The 19,550-nt window shown below is 39.4% G+C and overlaps 1 protein-coding gene across 1 annotated transcript in view; it reads right to left on the reverse strand.

Annotated features, from left to right (window-relative positions):
• The window catches only part of cmtm8b (CKLF-like MARVEL transmembrane domain containing 8b), a 29,961-nt gene extending 11,918 nt beyond the window's left edge, over window positions 1-18,043 (reverse strand). Inside the window, exons 1-2 of the mRNA XM_033993845.3 lie at window positions 17,305-18,043; window positions 5,779-5,952 (exon numbers count right to left, since the gene is read on the reverse strand). Coding sequence (XP_033849736.1) covers window positions 5,779-5,952; window positions 17,305-17,445 — 315 coding nt within the window. The 5' untranslated portion in view covers window positions 17,446-18,043. The remainder of the gene's footprint in view (window positions 1-5,778; window positions 5,953-17,304) is intronic.
• Window positions 18,044-19,550: the final 1,507 nt, after the last annotated feature.

Consider the following 19,550-nt stretch of genomic DNA (forward strand, 5'->3'; position numbering starts at 1 on the left):
ATGACTGATTCTGTGACATAAAAATGATCCAATTCCAAGCGGCAATGTGGATAAACCATGCATAATATCTCGATAAACAGAAAATGCCAGCACAAATTCTCCCAGGGTGAGATTTTTTAGCAAACGGGGGGGTGGGGGGGTGGTGTCGCTAGATTTTAGTGTAACGGTGAGATCCCCACAGTCTACCGTTCTATGAACAAGATATTCAGAGTTGGCAATTAAAATTGAAACGAGATTAATGTCTTTACCTTCAATGATTTGGCGTGGGAGATGAAGAGTCAGAGTATGATTTCTGATGGCTGGGGCTTCATAGGAACTATTGAGAACAGGATGCCCGGTTGTAGGTGGGAACGTCAGCTGTGGGACCGGAAGTGCTGGAATGGAAGAGGTGGCTGCAGAGACGAAAGTCGCTGATGCGAGGCCAGTAGGAATGGCGATTGCAGCAGAATTAGAAGCGACCCACTTATCCATGTCGTCAAGCCGAGTGTTGATGGCTGAAATCGCGACAGCGATGGGTTGAATGAGTGATTTAATATCCTCGAAAATGTTAAAATGGATCTGCTGGATGGGATCTGCATTGGCTGTATTTCTTGGTTGCTGCGCTGCTGCTGTGAGAGGGAGGCATGAGCTGAGTTGGAGGAGGAGGGGTGGCTACGGCGAGGAGGAGGGAGCACTGGTGTCGCAGAAATGGCAGTACAGTACATATTGAAAATAGCCAGGCGATCGCTTCCTGCCAGAATGTTTATGTTGTTTTTATGCAAGATTTTCAGGAGTTTGGCAAGAGGCCAATCTTTATGAAACAGCTGGTCCGGGGGCTGGGTCTGCTGGCAGGGTAGCTTTGATTTCTGTGTTCCTGGTGCAAGAGGTCTAGCTATTTCATCTGAGCAAATGGTGGCGCCGTCCATGGTGTTTAGAGGAGAATCCCGCATAGAGATTTCCTGGTCCGAGTCAGAGAGGTTGTTCATGCTGGCTAGGTTTAGCTCAACGGAGAACAGGGTTGCAGTGTATGAAAAACAAAACACTTGACAAGGGAGATAGGTGTGCATAGGCTTAAAATTAGAAAAGCCCTAGCTCCCACCCGCTAATTCCACATAAAGGTTAACATAAAATACAAATACTGTATTTATGTATTTTCCAGTAGATTGATTTGGAACAGTGATTAAACAGTTTGAAAAATATAGCTTTTGAGGTCCTTTACCAGAGAGTATGGTCCTCATATTGATCAATAAGGTTAAAGGAAATCTGTTTCTTGATTTCTATTTAAATGTTAGCCTTTAGGCGTAATTCGGGGGATGACGTAGAGGGCTCTCTCCTTCTTTGCTCTTTTTTTTCTTATCTTAAATCCTTTTCTTACCTTCCCTCCGTGGCGTCCTGCCCGGTAAGCGTCCGCCGATCTCTTCCGGGTGGAAGATGATCCCAGTTCAGCCTCATTTAGTATTTCCAGCCAACCACGCAGCTTTCGCCTCGTCAATTATTAGGGCATGGCTAGCGCTGCTTCATGTATGTTATTGGCTGCCCCTCCTGTCTATCTCTCTCTTTTTCTACTTTAACCCAGCACTATTTCCGCTTCCTTGTCTGTGTTTGTTTTTTGTTCCTCCTCCTCCCCACCTCTGCTCCTTTCTATATCGCACTGTCCGCACAGGGCTCCCTTGGGGGGGTTGAGTGAGTCTCACTCCCCCGGCTGTCCAGGTCGGTCTCTCGTCTCAACCACTGCCGCCCGGCTGTTCCTCGCCGGCCTGAGGGGACCCCCGGCCACATCCTATTCTTCTGCTGCTTATGCGCTAAGCCTTCCAGGCCTCAGCCTTGCTGTCCCATCTTCTCTCTTCCATTTCAGGTCCAGGACCATTTCAGTCCCCTCATGCAGTAGGCCGAGCGGGCCCCGACCGAGGGGGGGGGGGGGGTTCTCTGTTTTTGTCTCTCCTAAACGGACCTGAGACACTTTTCCTAAGCTCTCCACGCCACCCAGCTGCCAGCTTAGCTGCCTGAGGATGCTGCACCGAGTTGCGAAGGATCTGTCCTTTTGTCCTGTTCGTCCCCTTCCTGTCTCGGAAAGTGTTTATACCTAATCCTTTGCTCTTCTCGTGTCTCCCTCGCTACGTCACCTAGCAGCCAAAGGATGCTGCCTGACCCTACGAGAAGGGAAAACTCTTCATCTACCCTATCTCGTCCTGCTATCAGTATCTAACCTCAATGTTACTAAGCACCATTCCCAACTCCATCCCTTAATCTCGCCATCCCTCTCAAACTCGTCTCACTCTTAAACTCTCAAATCTCACCCCCCTCTCAAGCCTCCTAAGCAACCGGAGAAATCCTCTCATCTTGTCTCACTCTCAATATCTCACTCCCAATTTCGCCTCCTCTCAAGCCCTCGTAGGCAACCAGTGAAATAATTTCCTTTACTCTTGTGCCCATCTCTGAATATGTTGCCTGCAAATTAACTTGAGCAAGATTACATAATTGCAAGAGGAACTATACTAAGGCACTGTCTATTTGTTTCAATACTACCAGGAGACCTCAGTATAGTGATATCCGAAGTGAAGTGCTTTCGGCTCATATGACTAAGCAATTAGAGGGGCTTTGTAATTAGTACAAATGTAGTCACAGTTTTCAACAACAGGAGGGACAAAATACTGTTTTACTCATTGCAAAGGCAGGGTTGGAGGCACATTCATTGCGGTTTTATTCACAAGAAGCACTATTTAAAACACTGTCCCATAATCACTGTGCTGTAGAGCCTTAATAAAACCCAGGTGCCATAAAAACATACTACAGCATTTCCTGGTTCGCCACTTCTGAATTAATATCAAGTCCTACACCTAGTCTATTATTACCATGCATGTGAAGAGTTGGCTAAATGAACAGCACATACTGTATGTTACAAGAATTCCAAGTTCAAGTTCCTAGAGCACAGGAGCTGGAACCTAATGCAGAGTCAAAATGCAACATGCACCATTTAAGGAATATTGAGCAGTTTCCATAAAGTGTGCCTATCTATCTAGTGACATGAGAACTCAATAGGAATTAACTACTTGATTATAAGCAAAGGGAAGAGAGGGTTACGAGAGAACCATTAATTACATATTCTAAACTATTACCGAACATTTCAAAAATGGTTTGGAAGCATTCAGGTATACTTCATAATATATATATATATATATATATATATATATATATATATATATATATATATATATATATATATATACAGTACTGTGCAAAAGTTTTAGGCAGGTGTGAAAAAATGCTGTAAAGTAAGAATGCTTTCAAAAATAGACATGTTAATAGTTTATATTTATCAATTAACAAAATGCAAAGTGAGTGAACAGAAGAAAAATCTACATCAAATCAATATTTGGTGTGACCACCCTTTGCCTTCAAAACAGCATCAATTCTTCTTGGTACACTTGCACACAGTTTTTGAAGGAACTCGGCAGGTAGGTTGGCCCAAACATCTTGGAGAACTAACCACAGTTCTTCTGTGGATTTAGGCAGCCTCAGTTGCTTCTCTCTCTTCATGTAATCCCAGACAGACTCGATGATGTTGAGATCAGGGCTCTGTGGGGGCCATACCATCACTTCCAGGACTCCTTGTTCTTCTTTACGCTGAAGATAGTTCTTAATGGCTTTCGCTTTATGTTTGGGGTCGTTGTCATGCTGCAGAATAAATTTGGGGCCAATCAGATGCCTCCCTGATGGTATTGCATGATGGATAAGTATCTGCCTGTACTTCTCAGCATTGAGGAGACCATTAATTCTGACCAAATCCCCAACTCCATTTGCAGAAATGCAGCCCCAAACTTGCAAGGAACCTCCACCATGCTTCACTGTTGCCTGCAGACACTCATTTGTGTACCGCTCTCCAGCCCTTCGGCGAATAAACTGCCTTCTGCCACAGCCAAATATTTCAAATTTGGCTCATCAGTCCAGAGCACCTGGTGCCATTTTTCTGCACCCCAGTTCCTGTGTTTTCGTGCATAGTTGAGTCGCTTGGCCTTGTTTCCACGTCGGAGGTATGGCTTTTTGGCCGCAAGTCTTCCATGAAGACCACTTCTGACCAGACTTCTCCGGACAGTAGATGGGTGTACCAGGGTCCCACTGTTTTCTGCCAATTCTGAGCTGATGGCACTGCCGGACATCTTCCGATTGCGAAGGGAAGTAAGCATGATGTGTCTTTCATCTGCTGCAGTAAGTTTCCTTGGCCAACCACTGTGGACAGCACATCTGAAAACCCCTGTCTGCCTTGAAATTTCTGCCTGGGAGAGACCTTGCTGATGCAGTATAACTACCTTGTGTCCTGTTGCTGTGCTCAGTCTTGCCATGGTGTATGACTTTTGACAGTAAACTGTCTTCAGCAACCTCACCTTGTTAGCTGAGTTTGGCTGTTCCTCACCCAGTTTTATTCCTCCTACACAGCTGTTTCTGTTTCAGTTAATGATTGTGTTTCAACCTACATATTGAATTGATGATCATTAGCACCTGTTTGGTATAATTGTTTAATCATACACCTGACTATATGCCTACAAAATCCCTGACTTTGTGCAAGTGTACCTAGAAGAATTGATGCTGTTTTGAAGGCAAAGGGTGGTCACACCAAATATGGATTTGATTTAGATTTTTCTTCTGTTCACTCACTTTGCATTTTGTTAATTGATAAATATAATCTATTAACATGTCAATTTTTGAAAGCATTCTTACTTTACAGCATTTTTTCACACCTGCCTAAAACTTTTGCACAGTACTGTATATTTCCGAAATCACCGATTGTAGCTTTTAGAGAGAAGGCCAGTCAGCCCATCTTGCTCGTTTGGTTGTTAATAGCTTATTGATCCCAGAATCTCATCAAGCAGCTTCTTGAAGGATCCCAGGGTGTCAGCTTCAACAACATTACTGGGGAGTTGGTTTCCTTACCCTCACAATTCTCTGTGTAAAAAAGTGCCTCCTATTTTCTGTTCTGAATGCCCCTTTATCTAATCTCCACAGTATAGAAAAATAAAAGAAATGGATAAATAGACCACGATGCCTGAAGGGTTAACTAGAAAGGAACAATAGATTGTTACATCATTAGCTATACAGTGAATGACATCACAAAAATATTAGGATTTAAAAGAGAAATAAATGTGTGGTTACCATGGCATCAAAAGCCTAAAAAATACCTCCAATGTTTGTTTTCAAACTTTGTTTTTACTTTAGTTTTTCTTCCTAGAACACAGCTGAATTATGCAATGCATTTTCTAGCACAGCAAGCAGGAGAAATATGGGTCACTGATGTAGTGAACAGCAGATTCTAAGACACTCTCATAACCGAGTCTATACATGAAATGTAGGTTATTGAAATGAGCCAGGCAGACACAATAGTGTCACAGTACAGCCTATCAGGAATTCTGGGTCCAAGTGTCTGTCAAACAAGGATAAAAAACACACAACTCAAACTATAATTGGTGTCTATTGTATGCCCCCTCTAACAGTGGTCCTCAAAGTTTTTATCCATGACTAAATGTGTGTATTTATCATAAAGGTTAACACATTTTATCTCAACATTTAACAAACTAATAATTTCAAAACACACCATTGAGGACCACTGGCCAAGAAGCTCATAGATTTACAATTGTATACACAGCCTATAGAAGAGGTTCATTAAATCTCAGATTCGGAAAGTAGTTTCAAAGGAGATGGAAGTAAAAGATATGTTTGGGAAATTAAATGATCGGTTTATGTGGTAACACCAAAGAGGAAGGTGGGACACTCCAGCTTTAAGTTAAAAAGTGTATAGCAACTTACCACTGTGGTCCATGGGACCTGAGGAATCCTGGTGTAAGCCATGGTCAGGTAGAGAATTAAAAAGAACACAGTGAGAACCCAGTAAAACACAGCTACGAACATCACCCAGCCAAAGGCAGACACTCGGAAATACTCAGTCCCAGCTATAAGTGTCCAAACCAGGAGTCCAAGAATCTGTAAGTAAAGGAAAAAAAAATGTAAGTTTAGGTAATGAATCAAGCATTTTAGTTCTACAGCAGCTGTCAACAGTAGACACGAGTAAAATGAGGCACAGCTAAAATTTAAAAAAATAAATAAATAAATAAATTACAACATGGTTTATTAATGTATTTAAAAAGACTGGCTTAAAGAAAACATATGGACATTCATTTTAAGGAAATAAGTCCAGAAATCCTCAACAGCATTCTGGGAGAATGGTATGCCAGTGCAAGAAGTTCAACTGGTGACCAGTAGAATTCAGTCTCCAGTTTAATGCCGAGAGCTGGACTAAATAGATAAGTTTATTTATATAGCACCTTTCATACTGCAGTATCTCAAAGCGCTTTACAAGTCAATAAAAATAAAACCAAAAAAAAAGTTACAATAAAATTAATTAAAATGAATCAAAATAAAAGAACATTAATATATTAGTAGAAAAATAAAAATTGGTACAAAATGCTAGTCTAAAAAAGTGAGTTTTTAATCTTGATTTAAAACTACTAAGTAACTCGGCATCAATATAATATGGTAGTTTATTACACGATCTGGGAGCATGGTAGCAGAAACCATTTTTTCTTTTCCTTTTTGTCTAAAACAGACACAAGTTAACATCTCTGTTGACAGCGAGTTAAGACCAGCAATAATGTCTTACTGCGAGTCACAAAACTTTCAGAAAAGCCAGGTAATGCCAAACACCAGCCCCGCATCATTAGCGTGCCTGCAGGAATCTGAAGCACTTTCCCCAGACACCGTGGTCGGATTGGTACGCAAGGTCTGGTTTGATGTTCAGCTTAACCTGGTGCGAGTGTGTCCGCCAACTGACAAAAATATCTTTTGAGATCCGAAAAGGATGAAAACGGACAAAAAATGTTTTAAAAAATGGCTGTTCCATTCCTCGGTTTCATTTGAAACTCTGCCTAGGCCATATCCACATCAAATCATGCGATATCCACTTATTTTTTTAATGCAGAACTTCACAATAAATGAAATGTGCAGTTTATTTTTAAATAAATGAAACTTAAAACAAATTCTTAATACAAAATGAAAGGTTATGTCCTTTGGGACTATATAACACTGCAGATGTATACACAATAAGAGTTTATTTTTTAATTTACAAAGTGTTTTAATTATTTTTCTTCCCCCAAATAATTAACTTTGAAATAGCCATTTTATAAGTGATTTAAAGCACGTTGGACCATTTGATTCCCATGAAATATATGCAAGCCTGGGTGGTTAAAGGCCCTTGGCTTCGCCTCAGGTCTAATCACCACCCAGACATGCTTATTTCATGGGAATCTGGTCTCATGGTTTATATAACACACACACGTTTTTTTTTTTTTTTTTTTTCTTTGCATTCTAAAACAAACAGGACACTGAAAATACCTTTTTTGGAAAAAACATCTGTTGACTTTAATTTTTGTATATAGGTTTAAAGAAACTAATTAATTAGCATTTTTGTACCAAGGACTGCTGGACACAGACTGATTTCCTGTATATTGTACACTCTTGGACCACAGACTCACACAACAGGTTAATTCTATTTTAGTGCAGAGACAACACTTCCTTTGCACACACAATATCTCCTTCCTTCCTTCCTTCTCTTTGAGGAGCTCTTAACAATCCAATATAGTCATTTTAGGAAACCCTACTGCGCCAGTAAGGCAGGTTGTAAGGTAGAACTGATATCAAAACTAGTGCTCTCATATATTCAGCATTCAATTATGAGGTTTCAATGAAGAACCTTAATGAATTGGTTAAAACCAAAAAACTTCCTCTAAAAAGGTGGCTGATCTATTACACACACATCAAATGTACACTGGAAAGTTTCCTATTTTTGCTTAGGTCATTATTTGGTGAACTATTCCAGCAAAAAGAAAATTAATGTGGTGGTCTCACGACAGGCATTTCATTTGAATCTACCTTCATTGAGTATGTGACTGGAAGTTTGCCTAGTTTGTCATCAAAGAGATCAGCGTAAGTCTATCTGGTGGATTTCTTTGTTTAAAGTTATCAAGTCCATGCAAAGACAATCTGGTAGACCAAGTAGTGGCTGCACATTTCTCTTAACTACATGAAACAGCAATGTGAACGATCGTTCTGCGGTGTGGCACTCAAGGAAAGCTGTGCCTGCAGTGTGGATCACATTGCCTCTATATGCAATGAGTTTTGTGTGTTCAGATTTTCTGTGCTTTTTACACGTTGGTATGTGTCTATTGACATCACATTGCATTTTGCACCTCTGTCCACTTTCAGTTCGATTGGATTGCCATTAATTTTAATTGTGCAGTAGATTTCAATTTTATCTTTGTTATTATTTGATTCCAGTCCATCAACATAAAATGACCCCTTACTGTCACTTGAGCTATACACTGGTTCCAGCTGGTTGACAAATCTTTGGCCTTTTGTGTGTTTCTGTGTATACTGCAAAGATCTGCAGTATTTTTTTAAATGATTCCATTTCTCTCATTTGTGGCACTGCTGTCCATATGCCAGGCATTTGTCTCGTTTTGCAGGGTGGCTGCCTCCACAATTGTTGCAGTTTACCATGGATTTTGGTGTATACCGCTCTTGCTCTGGCTTTGGCCTTGTTTCATTTCGTTTATATCTTGTATCTTTGTGCCGTAAAATATCACCATTGGTTGAGGTGTGCTTTGGAGTTGCCAGTGTTTTGGAGTGCTGTTCAGTAAGCTCATTTACTTGACATACTCTTATTGCTTTTGCTAAAGTGAGGTCGTTTTCACGTAGGAGTATTTTTCTGACACCATCGCTGATGATACCATAAACTAGTCTATTTCTGATTAATTCCTCTTGGAGATGGCTGAAATTGCAGCTTTTTGCTTTATTTCGCAGGTCACTCACATATGCTTCAATTGTTTCTCCTTGTTTTTGACTGCGTGTGTTGAATTTATGTCTCTCCATTGTTGTTTGTTTTTGAATTGCAGAGCTCACGAAACTTGTTTTTGAGACATATCGGATCTTCCCTGGATTCAGCGGGTGTGATGATGTCTGTGCCATTTTCAGCTAGTACGGCTGGAGCATAAACAAATGAATGTTCTCGTTCAATAGCCTCAGGCCAAGCAAGGTTGAGAAGTATGCACGCTTGCGTTCTGGCGGGTTTGTCACTGTGAGCCGCCGCTATGAAAATGTTATATTCCCGTTCAAAAACTCGCTAATTTGCAGTAATGTTACCATCTAAAACAAGAAGATCTGGTCTGCGAAATCCGTCTGCCATTATTGTTTGTTTCAGATTTATTTTCGTTCTCTATAGCAGGTTCCAATTATACTGTATGCAGTCATTCGCGGTATTTATTTATTTATTTATGTTTATTTTACCTTTGGTTTCTGCTTATTCCTTGGAATGAAGCTCCGCTTCTCACACCATGTTGAATGATGTGTGGCAAGGCAGTTTAGTTTAGACAAGTTTATATTTTATTAACATAAACGTCATTACTCCAGTCTAAAGCATAACAACCAACGAGTCTCTCAGTACACCGTATGTATCCAGTATAAAGTACGGTGTCCTATACATTACAAACTAAATAGGACACACGTTATTAAAGTATTTTACAGTTTAAGGTTACTATTGGCCATCTAATTAAAAAACATGCCTATTTATCATGGTGCTATAGTTCTACTATGATTACAGGATACATAGCACAGAAACATGCCATTGGGAGAGCAAACTAAATCTGTAATTTATTTGACCGGACCTACAGGAGATTCTCTGCCATTACATGTAGTTATCCTGCAATCATCTCTGCTTGTTCTGTACCAATGTGTTCAAGAAATCTCTGCTAATGCAATACCTGGCAAGAGCTGGGGGCTTGTCTACAAAGGCTTATTCAAAACACACTGCTATTCACATGTAGAAAACCAAATCACACACAACCTTAAGTAGGTTACTAAACAATTCCTTATGTATACTAATCATACTAAGCAGGCTTTTTCCCCCACTATTACAGCGTAAAGTGGGAACCCAGAACTTAAAATATATTCACAAGGGAATAGGGGGATGTTACCATAAACTCAGCTAGACTTTAGGTTGATATTTCTAACTTTAATTTGATCTACTTAAGAGTACCTCTTCTTGTTAAGCCAGAAAAGATGATCCTGGTAAGGTACCTACAGTAGGGATGAACATTTCCATATATTTATAATAATCTAATACACCTTTTTTTACTGAACTATTAAACAATGACACGATTACACTTTACATCAATGTGCCACTGGCTAAAAATAATGCTTACATAATACAAAAACTAAAAGCAATACGAAAAGAAAATAAATAATTACAGCACTATTTGACAATGCTTCAATAGGAAGCTCTTTATTAAACAGGAAGTGGAGTACAAGTACAGTATGCATAATTTCCAAACAGCAATTAAAGGCAAGATAACGTATGGATTATAATGAATCAATAAATTCTCTCTTCATTGGACAACTATAAATCAGCATTTACATGAAGTGACATATCATTAAATACAGTGTAGTGTTAGAAAGTGGTACATGTACCTAAACTTGACCTGTGTGCTGTCAGAAAGTGGTACGCTGTCAGATTTTGGTACAGGTGCAATCAATTGAGATTGGATAGGTGTTTTGCTATTACAACTACTTGGTGGAGCGAGCTGTAATGGTTTGTTTTGATTTACTGGTACTTCTGCTGCTTGTGTAAGGTATACTATCAGTCAACAGAGACGGAGGCTTGTGGCTGGGCCTCTCTCTGCAGGTAGGTGGATACATCTTGCTTGTATCCTAGGTCAGGGTTTCCCAATCCTAGTCCTGGGGACCCACTGTGTCTGCTGGTATTCATTCCAACTGAGTTCTCAATTACTTAATTAAACCCTTAATTGAACTCATAATTTGCTTAATTAGACATTTTTACTTGTTTCCAGCGCTTAAACACTTGCAGATTTCAAGTTTGTCATAACATTTTATAAGTAACTTGAACTCTGCAACTCTTTAAGAGCTGAGAACAATTAAAAAGGTCTAATTAAGCAGATTACCAGTTCAATTAAGGGTCTAGTTAAGTAATTCAAAGCTCAGTTGGAATGAAAACCAGCAGACACAGTGGGTCCCCAGGACCAGGATTGGGAAACCCTGTCCTAGGTGGTAATTAGTGTCCTTATGCAGTTCATGTAGCTCAGTCTTACTGCAAAGTGTTAATTTAATTGTTTGAGTCTACTTTGGTAAAATGTCCCCAAACAAAACTTTACATTGTATTTTTTCAAATCAGCCTGAAATTTTTGAAAAGTGTATTGGCTGCATTCTTGTTCCGTTTGGTATTGGCTTGCTTATTAATATCAACCACAACATGGTTTACATAAATAAACGATGACAATACTGCATTGTATAATCTCGTTATTTTGTAAAATACCTCTACTTTGTAGTCTCTTGTTAATACACCCAATGGTGCATTCCAACTACTTCTGTTACCCATAGATACAGTATTGGTATTAATGATTTATTTAATATTTAAATCATAGTAATACATTGGGCTTATTAAAAATCAAGGGTTCCTCTAAAAACCAATACCAATTAAAATACTCTACACACACCACATTTACCATACCATACACACACCATCCTGTGCCACCAAGTTATTAATAACTAGTACTCTGCCTCTATAGAAAAGCTGATATCGCAGCCAAACAACTTCTTTACCATACACTTTACTTTTTTAACAGACCTCCCCAATTTTTATTTCCCCTAAAAACTCTCCTAAAACCTTAACCCCTCCCCTACTCCAGCTGGTAATACAGGGGGCTTAACATTCCCCTAGTCGCCTAATAATAAGGCCGGACTCCTAGCCCAATTTATCTTTGCAGAAGACACTCGTTAAACTTGTTGGCAAATTGACAATTATATCCACATCTTGAGTATCCATAACGAAAACCGATATATCATCTGCATAAGCAGAGACCTTGACAGAGACGGACAGGCAGGTATTACAATCCCAGTAAGTAAAACTCTCAACCTGTATAACAAGGGTTCAATAGATAAAGAATACAACAATCCAGAGAGGGGGCAGCCCTGACAGATACCCCTCTCTACAGAGAACAGAGAACTTAAAATCCCATTGATTTTTATCACACTAAAAATATTACCATAAATTAAGTGAAAATAATAAATAAAAACCTGGCCCACGCCAAAAGCCTTTAAAACCTCCACTTATCTAGAAAAAGCATCAATTTAATCAATTTTGCAGCATACTCCGTGAACAGCAAGCTGACAGGCTGCCAGTTCTTTATATCGGTTAAGTCCCCAGTCTTTGGCAACAGCGTTAGCACAGCATGATGATTACTTGTGGCAACATGCCCTCCGGAAGACACTCCTGCAAATCTGCACCGTGCAAATCTTGACCCAACACACTCCAGAATTGAGTGTAAAACTCCACAGAACCCACCGATTCCAGGGGTTTCCCCTTTATTTAATTCCTGCAAAGCATTAAACAGTTCATCTAAAGTCAGTGCTTTATCCAGCGCCGTAACCCCCCCCCCCCACGGGAAGGCAGAACTGCTGGGGCTGCTGTGTCTCTGAAGTCCTTCCCAGGGGCTGCTGCAAACAGATTTGTATAAAGATACAGCGTACCCCCTGAGCGACCCCAGTTCCGTCAGTTCCACACCATTCGGTGTACGCAAATTCTAAATAGTCTTTTGCTGTACTCCCTTCTTCTCAAGACCAAAATAAAATAAAAAATAAGCGAGTTGACACATCATCCTCACTGATCCCCCGAAACCAAGCCCTCACCACCCCCTTCACCTTTGTATCCAATAAATCATATAGAGCCTTCTTTTTTTGTTTTACACTTTTAATTAAATTTTGATCAGGGTTTTTCTCCAGAGCCCTATACAGCTCTGTACTTTCACCTTCTAAACAATTAATCTGTTCCCGTAATCTTGCGAACATTAAAAGTATATTGCTGGCAAAATACTTAAATTTGGAACTTACCAACATCACACCAATGATTAATACATTTAAAATATAATTTTTCCCACCTCCACTTCCCCCCTCTCCCCCCCAAAAAATAAAAATCAGAATTGCATAACAGATTTTTATTAATGCCAATGTGACCTTTGACCTTTACCTGAAGGACAAATAAAACAGTTACCATACTATGATCAGAAAATCCTACTGGAATAATCGGACCTCTAGACAACAGATTCAAATGGTGTTTAAAACAATAAAACCAGTCTAATCTGGCCAACGATGGGATTTCAGCAGTAACCCTTGTTCATGCATACTGCTTTTCTTTAGGACTGCAAATCCTCCGGACATCGACCAGACCAAATTCACTGAGCGCTGCATACAGTTCCCTCGCTGACTCTAGGCAGGGCTCTACATGATTCCTGTCAATTTCACACTGTACAGAACAATTCCAATCCCCGTCCCCCAAAACTAACAGTTCGTCCAAATCATTTTTTTTAAAACCCCTTTCAAACACTAGAACCGCCGGATTTTCAAACTACCTAGAACCACCACGTGGGTCATTTTGAACAATACATTTTTAAACTGCTTCGTTATGAAAATGAAAGACATACTATTGGATACAACTAAACATTTTTATTCATGAACATCATATCTAACATTTGCATCACAGAAATACCATAATTAAATGAAAAATTAAACATATAGGAGGCTGTGTGGTCCAGTGGTTAAAGAAATGGGCTTCTAACCAGGAGGTCCCCGGTTCAAATCCCACCTCAGCCACTGACTCATTGTGTGACCCTGAGCAAATCACTTAACCTCCTTGTGCTCCGTCTTTCGGCCTCCTTGTGCTCCGTCTTTCGGGTGAGCCGTAATTGTAAGTGACTCTGCAGCTGATGCATAGTTCACACACCCGTCTCTGTAAGTCGCCTTGGATAAAGGCGTCTGCTAAATAAACAAATAACAATAATAACAATAAAAGGCTTTATTTTAAAAATGAGCGCATATACAGCACGACTACAAACAGTGAAAAAAATATACATTTCAAATGAAACGGTTATGTACATATACCTGTGTACAGGTGTAAACGAGTATACGTACATCCAAAACTGTAAAACCGAAATCATTGTTTCCAAAACTACATAAAAAGAAAATATAACACTACTTCCGGTATGACAGCTGCATTGTACTTTATGGAGTGTACGTGTTTGCCTGCTGGCTCTGTGCCTGCATCCAGGAGCTGTGTTGTAAACACAGATGCAGTTCCAGTAAACCTTTCAAAGCAGAAACAAATCTGCCCCACTTTTGCATGCACCATTAATAACCTTCCTGCTATCACTTCCTTTACAGTCAAGTCAGAAAATAAAATTGCCACCCCTTCTGTAATATTCGTTTCATGACTTATAATAAATCCCCTTTCCACTCGTTCATCCACTCAGTTTCAGACCCTGAGTCAGTACGAGTCTCCTGTAAGAAACTCACCCCATACCTCCTCCAACTCAAAAATGCTCGCCCTTTTAACCACATCCCAGCGTGATTTTATGCATTGGAAAAGAAAGCGAGTTAATGGACGTGAATAAACTAATCAAAGCACACATACATTTAAATAATTCTCTCTCACACCTCAACACTCATATTTATTTTTACTTTACTACGTGCAGTACTCATAAACTTCTTAAGTCTGTATCGATCACGAAAAAAATCAAACTCACTGAAACCTTTTGTAATAGTTGGCCCTATTTTAATGAACCAAAGAAGATTAAAAACATCCTCCTCTTCCTTACAATTATTCTCCATTAATTCAGAACCGGCTAAACCCTGCCTTGCACCCGACAAATCAGAGCATTCCTCCAGCGTCAGAGCAGGAACAGTCAAATCGCCTCCTAATCTCTACCGAGATCGCTGTTTCAATAACCCCCGCATCACCCGCACCAGAGGTACTGGCAGCCCCAGCACTTACCTCCACACCAACAGTGCGAGCAGCTCCAGCACTTAGCACCACACCAACAGTGCGAGCAGCTCCAGCACTTAGCACCACACCAACAGTGCGAGCAGCTCCAGCACTTAGCACCACACCAACAGTGCGAGCAGCTCCAGCACTTAGCACCACACCAACAGTGCGAGCAGCTCCAGCACTTAGCACCACACCAACAGTGCGAGCAGCTCCAGCTTAGCACCACACCAGTGGCATTAGCAGCCTCATTCTGCTCCCCTCTCCAGAGGTGGAGGTTACAGTACAGTCCCGCTGAGATTCAGAGCCAGTCTCCAGAATTTTCCTATCTCCTCCCCGGGGACAGAACCTTCAATGCCCTATATCAGGGGTTCCCAAAATGTGGTCCCCCTGGTGGGCCGCGGGAGCAATGACATTCTATGTATTTTTTTATATTAATAGCGAAACGCAGGTGCCAGCAGCAGCTGTAACTGTAGAAAAATAAGTGTAGCAAGGCAGGATTGGCGGATTGTCAATCAAAGCAGACAGTCACAAATCAAAGCTAACAGACTGCCTACCTGTAGGCAGGATGTAGAGCGAGAGCTCTGACAATAGGGCAATGTTAAGGTCATGTGATCGCTCTGCTGGCAAAGTTTAAACAACAAAAAACGGCAGCTACAGGAGTTTGAATGCATTTGTACTGTGGGCTCAGCTTTGAGGTGCTGGAATGTATTTTTTTATTTTGTAGAAACATTTTCATACTAACTTTTATAATTGATAACATTCATTTAAAAATTCAATTTATGCCTATGATGAATATTTTTGTGACCAATTAGCTACTAACATTAAAAAAATAGTACTTTGATGTAGGTTTCAATATCAACTAAATCAAGTTATTAATCAAACTAATAAATCTTGTTATATACCGGTAAGTGAGTTATTAAAACGTTTGGATATACGGCTATTTTACTGATTACTGGCTCGTTCATGTGTGGTGCAAACCTAACACTGCCCATGCCTCAAGACACACCATCCCTACAGAGGTATGGTGGTGGCAGCATCATGCTGTGGGGATGCTTCTCATCAGCAGGGACTGGGCATCTTGTTAAAACTGAAGGAAGAATGGATGGAGCAAAATACAGGGAAATACCGCAAGAGAACCTGCTTCAGTCTGCTAAAAAACTGAAGCTTGGGAGGAAATTCACCTTTCAGCAGGACAAAGCAGCATTGGAGTGGCTCAAGAACAAAAAGGTGAATGTCCTACAGTGCCCAGTCAAAGTCCTGATCTCAATCCCATTGAGAATCTGTGGCACTATTTGCAAAGCTGGTACATACTTACCCCAAAAGACTTAAAGCTGTTATTGCAGCGAAAGGTGGCTCTACCAAATATTAATGTGTGGGGGTTAAATACTTATGCAAGCAAGATTTCAGTTTTTTATTTTTCTTAAAAGTATTTCCCAACATAAAACCAATGTCACCTTACAATAATTGATTTTGAGTTTCAGTGTTTTAAAATAAAATATCAAACAGAACGAAATTTCAATGTACCATTTGTAATTCAGTAATATGAGAGAATTGGTCAGGTGTCTGAATACTTTTGCAAGGCACTGTATATGTTTATAGTTCTTCCAGGAAATTGGAACCACAAAATATTAACTGTTCTGGAATCCAATATGTATGAGTGATTGGATCTGTTGCTTTTATAAAAAGTGCATTGTGCTATCCCATTGTAAAAGCCAAACAAAGTGTACAGCAAAAGCATTGTATTGCATAGGCAAGTAGAGAAAGCATTGCAGAGAAAGCATAGCATATTCATAGTATGGTAATCTAAAATGTACCACACTAAACAAGTGTAAGCGTTGTGGTTGCTGTTGCTGGCATTTCAATTAATTTTTTAAAGGAGTAGTTTCCCAAGTAGTAAATATTCCCCAAAATTGACACAAATAAATACATTTTAAAAAAGCAATATTGCACAAGTAGCCCTACGTAGGATTCAATACAAATAGAAAAGATAAAAATGTGGCAATAGACAAGTTTATTTATGCAAATACCATTTGGTATAGGAAGCTGACACAGAGCAGACCACTGTCTTGAAGCAGCTACTCAACTACAACAGGGAATTAGCCTAATCAACATCACTGACGCTCACCTTGGTACAAAAACGAGAACCAAGTTAATTTAAATTAATATGCGATTTCCCTGGATATGGGAAGTGTTCCCATATATATCCTGATGTACTTATGGATTATATAAAACAGATTTTATGTATGTATAAATAATAATAATAATAATAATAATAATAATAATAATAATAATAATAATAATAATAATATATTCAACAAAATTATATTGCTGCCTGGACCCCTGAACAACACAAGACTTGGAAACACTACACATGCCACATGTTCTTCTAACAATACCGTTATCAACATACATTAAGAAATGGAAAGTGTAGTGAAATAATATATACTTACAATCTCTAAAAAGATAAGGATTCCAGGAATTGTTTTGATGAAGTCTTTGTCATATTCCAAGGCCGATGAAACAAACTCTTCTGAGTATGAGCTGCTGGTTGTGGTGGTAACTGTGTGAGACCTCGGGCAATCATCCATCATCACTCAAACACTTGCTCTTGATAGTGTTATTGTTGTTAAAATCTAAATCGAACCCTTTAAAAATCACTTAAGAATTTTCAGTGAAAGACTAAGTCAATCGTTCTGTAAATTGAAAGTCGGAGTTTACACAAATGTACCCTCGAAAGCGTTAATTTGACTTATATTAAAGCGAAATAATACAAAACACAATTGCACTGTCCAGATCAAAGTAATATATATATATATACTTTTTCAGTCTTATGTTCTGTAAAAATAATAAAAAAAATTCCAATAGGTGGTGCAGCGCAGAAGTTAATGAAAAGCCTTGCTTTCGACTCTGCTGTAGCATGAGTCGTGACGCCCCCCTAGGTAATGAGGAGAATCTGCAGCAGGTGACGTCTTGTGGGAGCCTGATTCATTTTCTAATGGCGCAAGTAAAGTTCAGCTTTAAAGTGTCCAGTTACCATAGAAACCCCAGTAAGTATGTTAATACATGAACAAGGTAAAGAATAGTCCCTTTTTAGATGGGCAGGGATTTACAGAAACCAATACCTATCCTCAATTAGAGACACAAAGGACATTCCATCCCCCAACTCTCCCAATCCACACCTCGTTTAACGTTTTCAAGTCTCACGTTCTCCTTTACCACTTACGCAAACAATGGAGGGGTCTGTGCTGGGGTTCTTTTCCGCTATAAACCTGTTCAAGTGCACAGATTACACCGCTGTTTTTTTCTGAATAGAAATGAAACAGCTAAGGAACCACGTATATTTTTTAATTCAAATCTATTTGTATGATAGTAGTATGGCTATTGTAAAATATTGTATTGTATTGTATTTTTTTTTTTTATTTATTCTAGCTTTAAACTAGACATAATTCAAATTTGCATTGGAATGGCTGTTTGAAAAAGTTGAAATGCCATGACTGACTGGTCAGAGACAAAAAAAAGAGAGATAAAATGTCACAACACTGATACTTCATGGCAAGTCCATACTGTTTCTGATGTTTAATTTAAAAACATTCAGCATCCCTCTCCCACTTCATTCATGTAACCATTGCTTTCATAGACCCATAATGTCACAAGTGACTAATTTAGAGTGTACCGGTATATAATTTATAGCACCGAGAGGGCGGGGAGGACGGGGAAATTTCCCTGGGGCCCAACGCCCCAAAGGGGGGCCCTGATGAAAGGTGAACTTTTTTTTTTTTTTTTAATATATATAAAATATGAACAACTAGCCCTGCACAAGACCCTTTGCGTTCCCACCACCACATTAAAAAGAAAAACCCCAGTACTGCACACCGAGTCGATGTGCTTCTGTTGTGTAATGATTGTGTATCCAGGCGCTGTCAAACACTTCCTTTCACACAATGATTTGAACTTTCACATTTCATATTTTACTACACCAAAAAGCTGAAAAAAAGGCATAGCATGTATTTTTTAAAGACTTTTAAAAACTTTAAAAGAACCCTAAAGTTGCACAATATATACCACAGTATGAATTATTCTATTATTAAGATCTATAATTTGCTCAAAACAACGTGGTGCAGCAGTTTGTTAGAAAAATGGTATCGTGTAAAATAAATAAAGTACTTTCTTCAGCTGGTGGTAAACACAATTAGAGAATGATCGGTTATATTGCTTAAAATACAAACATATTTACCAATACTGGCCATTAGTTAAGAGCAGCGATGAGTGGTTTATTTTTGGCACAGGATAAATAAAATAGTGTATAGCAACACCATTAAAATGTAGTTTATGCTAAAAACGTATGTTATTTGATGTTAACTACTTTTGAGAATTTTAATTGAGATATTGAAACTTCTAGGCGTCACTGACAGTTTCCTTCAAACTCATTATCAAAATACTGTATCAGTTGAAATGATCTGCCTCAGACACTGCTAAGATTGCAAGTATCATTGCTTGGTTTAGAAGCTTGGTTTAGACTACAGTATACTACAAAGGGGGGGGGAGGGGCATGGTCAGCAGCGGGACATACCAGTCCTTCCCTGGGGCCCATGATGGCTCTCGGCGGCCCTGTGTGCAGGTGTGTGTTTATTTTTTTTGTGTAAATTGTTATCAGTATTTAAGCTATTGTTTGAATTTGCTGTGTGATTTATTTTGA

The sequence above is a fragment of the Acipenser ruthenus genome, chromosome 3 (genome assembly GCF_902713425.1).
Source record: "Acipenser ruthenus chromosome 3, fAciRut3.2 maternal haplotype, whole genome shotgun sequence".
Lineage (NCBI taxonomy): Eukaryota > Metazoa > Chordata > Actinopteri > Acipenseriformes > Acipenseridae > Acipenser > Acipenser ruthenus.